Source organism: Desmodus rotundus, chromosome 5 (genome assembly GCF_022682495.2).
Source record: "Desmodus rotundus isolate HL8 chromosome 5, HLdesRot8A.1, whole genome shotgun sequence".
Classification (NCBI taxonomy): domain Eukaryota; kingdom Metazoa; phylum Chordata; class Mammalia; order Chiroptera; family Phyllostomidae; genus Desmodus; species Desmodus rotundus.
Genome location: NC_071391.1, coordinates 98,324,595 through 98,332,905, shown reverse-complemented (window position 1 = coordinate 98,332,905; position 8,311 = coordinate 98,324,595). Strand labels below are relative to the sequence as shown.

Below are 8,311 nucleotides of genomic sequence, written 5' to 3'. Positions count from 1 at the left end.
CCCTCCTTTTCCCTAACGTTCTGCCTCCTGCCCTCCCGCATCCATTTCCCAGCGTCTTAACTACTTTCCAGTCTCTATCAGACCTATGCCCTGTTCTTCTGCAGCAAGAAACAGAAATAACTCATCTTGCAAATGTGTGAGCTGTAGCTCACCTGGCACAAACAAATACCTTTGTGCTTAAATGGCCGCCACAAAATGCTGACTAGGACTCAAGTGCCAGGAAGCAGAGCAGAAGGACAGACAGGACCTGGCCCAGTCCCTGTGTGCTTCCTCCAGTCCGCCTGCCTCTCCCTAGACAGCAGACTGGTTTTCATTGCACGTATAGATGGTGCTTGGCTGGATTCTCCTTCGGATCCGCTCAGGCACTCTGGGGAGTATTTGGAAAGTCTGGGGCAGCAACTCTATGCAGGCCTCACGGAATTTTTTGATCCTCCAGCAGTAGACAATGGGGTTGAAGACAGACTTGATATAGCTGAGCCACAGGACACAGGAGCTAGTGATATAGAAAGAGGGGCTGCAGTAGAACCTCCTGCTGAACACGGACAGGAGGCTGTAGACTGAGTGAGGCAGCCAGCACAGTGAGAAGCCCACGAAGAGGATGAGGATGGTGGTAAAGGCCTTGGTTTTGAAACTCAAGTCCAGGCTGACCTGCTGCTGCCGCTGCAGCCGCCGCAGGCCGGCCCTGGTGAGCTGTCTCAGGTCCAGGCTGTCCGACTGATTGTGGACACGGATGGTGTTCTTCCGGACTGTGTGCAGGATGCACAGGTAGGCACACAGCATGATGCTGAAGGGCACGAAGAACACGGCCACCACCAGAGTCACCACGTAGGCGCGGCCAGCCGGGAATTCAGTGTAACCCAGCACACACTGGGGGGCCCGCGCTGGCACCTCCACAATGGTCCAGCTGGCCAGGGAGGGAGCCGAGACGCAGAAGGACAGAGCCCAGGACACAGCGATGATCACCTTGGCCCTCCTCGGGTTCAGCTTGTCCTGGCGTTGGACGATGATGAGAAAGCGGTCCATGCTGATGATGAGCAGGATGGCCACACCCTCCAGAACAAAAAACCAGTAGAGTGTGGCTGAGAGCCGGCAAAAATAATCCCCAAAGTGCCAGTGGACGGTGATCAGGGTGACAGCGGTGAAGGGCATGCAGCACAAGGATAGCATGATGTCGGAGAAGGCCAGTGTGGCCAGCAACAGGTTGATGGCTGAACGCATGGCTGGCCTCTGATACACGATGATGCAGACAACAGAGTTGCCAAGGAACCCGACCGCAATCATCAGCATCATGATTACTGCCAAGCACACCCGGAGGGGAGCGGCTGGCAGGGTGGCCCCAGAGTCCGACACGCTGCTGCCATTCAGCAGCAGGTATTCAAAAGTCTCAATGGATGTGCGGTTACAGGACATCATGGAGAAGGGCTTGGGGTCCAGACGGCCACGCCTGGAAGGGCTCCCCTCAGCACTTTGGTAGCTGCCGTTTTCTGTGGGCTGCCTGCATCCTCCCAGATGTCCTGGATCTCTAGGGCCCTGGAATGGTCCAGATAAATATCTGTCTTTGGGAGCATTAGCCAGGATTCCTGATTCATCAGTCACAGCCACACCATCCCTGGGACAACTGATGGTGTCCACAGCTTCCTAGCTGGACCCTCTGGAGCCTGGAGCAAAGGAGAACATGGAAAAGAAGGGAGTCAGACTTTCCGGCATACATGGAATATAGCAGCATTAAAATTTCACAGGGATTCTAAACACTAAGTGGAGAGAAAAGTGACTCATTTAGTTACCATTTGGGACAAGGTTTGCTATTCACAAATGCTGTAAGTCTTGTCAAGTAACCCAGGGAAACCTAATCAGACCTACTTTGCAGGAGATTAGGAAGAGAATACTTTGTAACCAACATTTACATAATAAGCATGTATTTAACAACTTGAGTTATAAGCAACCTGACAGAATAAAGTTTTGGACAAGTCAACTTCCTTTAGAATGCTAGCTCCATGAGGTCTAGGAGTTTGGTGTGTGTCCTGCTTTGCTGTCTCCCCAGCACCTAGAACAGGGCCTGAAACCTAGAATGTGCCTAGCAGATGTTTGTTGAGTAGATGAATCCATGACAGTCGACGCTGCTACTGTAATATTTATTTAGCTTTATTTTGAGATAAATGTAGGTTCACATACAGTCATGAGACATAATCGGGCTAGACCCTGTGTACCCTTTATCCAGTCTCCTTACAGCAACATCTTGGGTAACTAGTGCCACCACAGTATTGCTTTTGGAAACAGCTGCTGGAAAGAAGGAAACTCTCCCCAGAGATGAGCTCTTCTAAAAGATGATGATACAGTCTAACCTCGATTCCCAAACATCTTGGTTCTTGAACAATTCAGTCTTGACCAAGTTATTCATAGAAAAAAAATGCCTCACTTGTCTAGCAAGACTTCAGGTCTCGATTCTCTACCTGACAGTCCTTTCATGCTGACACCTGTATGATCAGTCACTCGTCTTTCAGGTGGCAAGCAAAGGAGATGCAGTTTTTGAACAAATCACTTCTCAAACAGTTTTCCAGAATGAATTAAGTTCAAGAATGGAGGTTCCACTTAATTGTAATTTTGTTTCTCATAGATGTGGCAAGAACGGTGTTCAGTAGCTTAGGCCTAAAGTCAGATTGCCTGGGCTGGGTGAAATCCAGCCTCCACCACTTATGTATCACCGGGCACCTTCTGGCCAGCCATCTAACCTCTGCCAGCAGGTGTGACCTTTTCATGTATAACACATGGATAATAATTAAGCCTACTTACAGAGGAGCTGCAAAGATTAGAAGAAAGAATACCCATGAAGTAATTTTGCCAGGGATCATAGACAGTACTCAATAAACCTTAACATTTGAGCCCTGAGACAAATCAATTACAATGTTACAATGTCTAATGCTTAATTTATATGTGATACATGTGTCCACTCAGCATCTGTTTTAGACCTGCTGACAGATGAACTAACTGGCTCCACCAGTGTGAAGATGTTTTGTAGTACTTTTCCCACCCCCTCACCCCCATCATTTCCCATATAGCTTCTGGGACCAGGCAACCAGCCCAAGGGCACCTAATCCCCAGCCTGGCCCATGAAACCAGAGCTGAAAGGCTCTCATTCACTCATCTAGAAATCTGAACTAGGAAATACTGAGTAACTAAAGCAACTCCCATGAGGGATGTGACAAAGAGGTTTATAGAAAAAAGCTTCAAGTTTAGTCAAGGCCATGAGGGTGAGTTGGATGTCCTTCCTTTGCCCCTCTGAATCTCCTGGCCACTCTCTCCACCTTGACCCTGCTGAGGAGACGGGGCTCCTTACTTGGGAGAGAGATGAGGTCTTTCCCCCACCCCCCGGCTCCCTCCTATGTTTGCAGCAGATCTTAGCCCTTGCAAGCCAGCTCTTCCTGAAAGCCAGGTCCTCTCTCCAGCTCCCTAACTGCTCTTTGCCTCATCCTGCGGGCCTAGGGGTGATGGGGCTTCCTGGGGCTGCTAGCCCCAGGGTGCTTCCCCGGTCCTCGTTGGTTCCCCTTAACCTGGCCTCACCTTTGACAAGAACCTCTTACTAAGCAGGTCTGATTTTTTTTTCCTATCTGCACCCTGATACAAGGGGTGCTGGCAAACTGAATCTATGAGGGAGCAGAAACTAAGAGTAAATAGAATCAAAATTACAACTAAAACATAGAATAACCACCACTCAGAACTGTCAGAAATCAAGTTAAATGGATGTCTGACAACTATGGAATTAAAGAAATCTCCATTCAGACTGGTGGTATGAGGGGCAAGATGTGGAACGGGCTGGTCCCACATCCACATGTGGTGGACAAAAATTCAAGAGGGTAATCTCAGGAGCGAGGAGTCCCAGCCCCACACCAGGAGCTCTAGCACAGGGTTCCAGTGCCAGGACGTTAAGTCCCCATAACTTCTGGCTGCAAAAACCAGCAGGGACTGAGTTGGTAGAAGAAACTTCTGGAGTCTCAAGCAGTTCCTCTTAAAGAACCTACACACAGACTTACTCAGACTCAGTCCCTCTGAGCTCCAGCACCAGGATAGCAGCTTGAAAGGCACCAGAGGGGCATACAGGGAGGAACTGAAGTGTCTGACATCAAAGTGAGAGCTGGGGGACAGCTTCCTCCCAGACAGAAAGGTGGGCAGAGGCCATTGTCCCTTTTCTGAAACCTCCCCCCAAAAAGCCTCAGAGTTGGCAGGATGGTGTCATGTCTGAGGCTCCACCAACCTGACTAACACTGTTTTCCCTGCCCTGGAGATTCACAGAGATTCCATCCCACCCAAATTATAGCCCACCCAAGCTGCTTTTCCATATGAATGACTGGTCTTGGCTCATGCTTCACAACTTCCTAAATATTCTCAAACGAGCAACAGCCAGCCTCAGTGAGCTCCTATCCCCTGTACCTCTTGTTAAGTGGCCCCAGGCCCAGCACTAGCAGCAACCAGCCTAGATTCACAGCTTGGCTTCACCTGGGAATCTCCAAGCCCAGCACAAGTAGCAGGCTTCTCAGCTTGCTTTATAGCTCAAGCAGGGTGGCCCTGGGAAAAACACAGGTGGGGGCTAACCTTGGTCTGAACCACCCAGAAAACCCCAGAGCCTGTGCACCCAGTGGACACCTACAGACTACCCTGTCCCCTCACAGCTGATCCTCTATGGAGGGCAGAGGTTGGTGATCAGCGGTTTCAGCCAGGCCTTGCAGCTCACTGGCCTGGGAAAATACCTCCCATTGACCTGCCAACAGCAATCAAGGCTCAACTACAAGAGCAGAGTGTACTCAGCCCACATGAAGGGCACATCTCTAGTACCCACCTTGGGTGATAGGGGAGGCTGTGCCATTGGACCTTATAGGACACCTACTACATTAGGCCACACTACCAAGACACAGAGTCATAGCAGCTCTACCTAATACATAGAAAAAAACACAGGGAAACTGTGAAAATAAGGAGACAAAGAAACGTGGCCCAAATGAAAAAATAGATCAAAATTCCAGAAAAAGATCCAAACAAAATGGAGATAAACAGTCTATCAGATGCAGACTTCAAATCACTGGTTATAAGGATGCTCAAGGAACTTAGTGAGGACCTCAACAGCATAAAAAGGATCCAGTCAGAAACAAAGGATACAATAATTGAAATGAAGTACAATTTACAGAAAACAACAGTAGAGCAGATAAAGACAAGAATCAAATCAATGATTTGGAATATAAGGAAGTAAAAAAATAACCAATTAGAACAAGAAGAATAAAGAATTGAAAAAAACAAGGATAGTGTAATCAGCCTTTGGGACAACTTCAAGTGTTCCAACATTTGTATCATAGGGATGCCAGAAGGAGAAGAGAAAGAGCAAGAAATTGGAAATCTATTTGAAAAAATAATGAAAGAAAACTTTCCTAATTTGGTGAAGGAAATTGACATGGAAGTCCAGGAAGCACAAGAGAGTCCCAAACAAGATGGATGCAAAAAGGCCCACACCAAGAAACATTATAATTAAAATGCTAAAGGTTAAAGATAAAGAGAGAATCTGAAAACAGTAACAGAAAAGCAGTTAGGTATCTATAGGGGAGTTCCCATAAGACTGTCAGCTGATTTCTCTAAGGAAACTTTGCAGGCTAGAAGGAATTGGCAAGAAATATTCAAAGTCATGAAAAGCAAGGATCTATAGCCAAGATTACTCTACCCAGCAAAGACAAGACATCATTTAGAATTAAAGGGCAGATAAAGAGCTTCCCACACACACACCAAAACAAAACAAAACAAAACAAACAAAAAAACCCTAAAGGAGTTCATCATCATCAAACCATTATTATATGAAATGTTAAAGAGACTTATTGAAGAAAAAGAATAAAATCAAAACTATGAAAATAAGATGGCAATAAATACATATCTATCAACAATTGAATCTAAAAAACAAACTAAGCAAACAAGAAGAACAGAGACAGAATCATGGATACAGAGAACATTTTGATGGTTGTCAGATTGCGGGGGCGGGGTTATGGGGGAATGGGTGAAGAGGTGAGGGGTTAAGAAGTATAGATAGGTAGTTACAGAATAGCCATGGGGATGTAAAGTACAATATAGGAAATGAGTAGCCAAAGAACCTATGCATGACCCATGGACATGAACAATAGTGTGGGGATTGCCTGAGGGAGTGGGGAATGTACTGTGTGGAGGGGGATAAAGGGGAGGGATTGAGACAACTGTAACACATAATCAATAAAATATAATTTAAAAGTATAAAATCATTATTTTTCACCAATAAAAGAGTAACTAGATACTAGGAGGAAGAGAAAAGTTGTGTGTGCACATGAGTGTGTGTGCCAGGAAACAGAAACACAGGAAATCTACTTCAAGTCCTGACAGGCTTCCAATTAAAGTTGCATTATTATATGTATATTTTTTAATATTTATTCCTTTCTTTGTTTTTAATTAAATTTTTAGTTTTTTGTTTTTATCTAGTTTCTTAACATCAACCTTTGCCATATACCCTCAGAGACAGGCTCTTTTTACCATTTTGAGGTTTGGTTTTTGAAGATGGTTCCCCCCATAACTAGATGATTACTTATATCTAATCTCTTGATTTACTCATTTGAGACACTATTTGTTGGCTTCACCATATGAAAGATTAGGTTTCTCTCTATATATATGGCCTCATTCTCTTCCCAATGGTTTTGATTCATTATTTTAAAAATAATTTAATTGAGTGACCACTGTAACTATGAAAATATATTTATGTATCTGTATGGTCTTCTATCAAATATGGACAGTATCTCTTCATCTCTATAAAATATGGAATTAGTACCTCCTTCCTTTCCTCCATCTCCTCTTCTGTCCCTGAATGTACATTCTGTCATCAACTATACCCGTACTTTTATCCAAAGTCCTTAATATTTGCATCCTTTCCCGAATCCACAACCAGGTTTTCCATGCCTTTTTATCAGTTGACTTTAAAAATTTAACTCCCATTAAAAGTGTTTAGATTTTTGTTAGGTTGGATTGTCTGTGCTGGAATTACATCTTCCTGCCCCATTGAACAAGATCCTAGAGGGGTCACATGTGCAAGGAGCAGCTCACAGAGCTTTGATGCTAATCACAGGCCATGTTACCGCTTGTTTCCTATGCTGTCCAACTTTCTTGTGTAGCTCTTTATGTTTTCCTTGAAGTTCCTTATTGCTTTTCTCATTTTTCTGTAGCATAATGTGTCTTTTCCTGGTTTTTCAATAATGCTTCTTTTCTGAAGATTGTCCTTTCCTTTCTTTCCTAGGATCCCCTTCCCAGTTCCTTTGCCTCTGCTACTCATCTAGACTCCGCTCTCTGGGTGGGCGGCTCACTCGCCATTCAGCAATGGTTCCTACTTCTCCCCTCTTTATTACTTTCTTCCTTGGTTTCCTTTATTTTTCTGGACAATATCCTTAAATTACTTGTTAGGCAAGTGTTTCTGAGTCCTTGCATATCTGAACATCTTTCTTCTGCCTTCCTGGTGGAGAATGTAGGGGGAAATAATGTTCCCACAGATAATGGGAACCATTGCCCCTTCTGGCATTCTGCATTGCTGGTATTGGGTTGGAAGTGGATTTAATCCTTTTCTTTTATAGTTGACAATTTTTTTGTCTCCTGAAGGTTAATATTTTCTTTCTGAAAATGTTTTTATAAGGGTGTACCTAGATTTGGGTTTTTTCTCCTTTATCATGCTGGATACTCAGTGGGTCTTTTAAATCCAAAGCCACATACATTTCAGCTCTAAGGAAAATCTTTTATTTCATACCTTTATTAGTTTTCTGTCTTCCAGTCAATGTGGGTAGGTGCTTATTGATAGCTGCTGGACCTCATTGATTAGGCCTTAATTTTTCTTTTCTTTTCCCTTACTTATTTTTAATTTTTATCTCTGGTTTTAGTCCTTTTTTATGCTATGCTTTGTGGGATTTTTTAACTTCATATTTATCTTATTTAATTTCTAATTTTGGCAGTCATATTTTTTTAATCGGAGAGTAATCTTATTTTCTGTGCTTTTTGCATAGCACTTTATTCCTTTAAGGATGTACTATACTCTCAAAATTCTAATGTTACTAGAGATGTAATTTTTTTTTCTTTAGGCATGCAGAAGCTTTTTATTTTGATGAGCTCCCATTTGTTTATTCTTTCCTTTATGTCCCTTGCTTTAGGGGATGTGTCTGTGAGGATGTTGCTGCGTGAAATGTCTGAGATTTTCCTGCCAATGTTTTCCTCTAGGACTTTTATGGTGTTACAACATATATATATATATATATAATTTTTTATTAAAAAATTTTTTTGT

General features: G+C 43.9%; 1 protein-coding gene across 1 annotated transcript; it reads right to left on the bottom strand.

Annotated features, from left to right (window-relative positions):
• Positions 1 to 291: 291 nt before the first annotated feature.
• GPR45 (G protein-coupled receptor 45) lies at positions 292 to 1,413 on the bottom strand. Its single transcript, XM_024571789.1, has one exon. It carries the CDS (start codon positions 1,411 to 1,413, stop codon positions 292 to 294), a length of 1,122 nt encoding a protein of 373 aa, XP_024427557.1.
• Between the last annotated feature and the right edge of the window lie 6,898 nt (positions 1,414 to 8,311).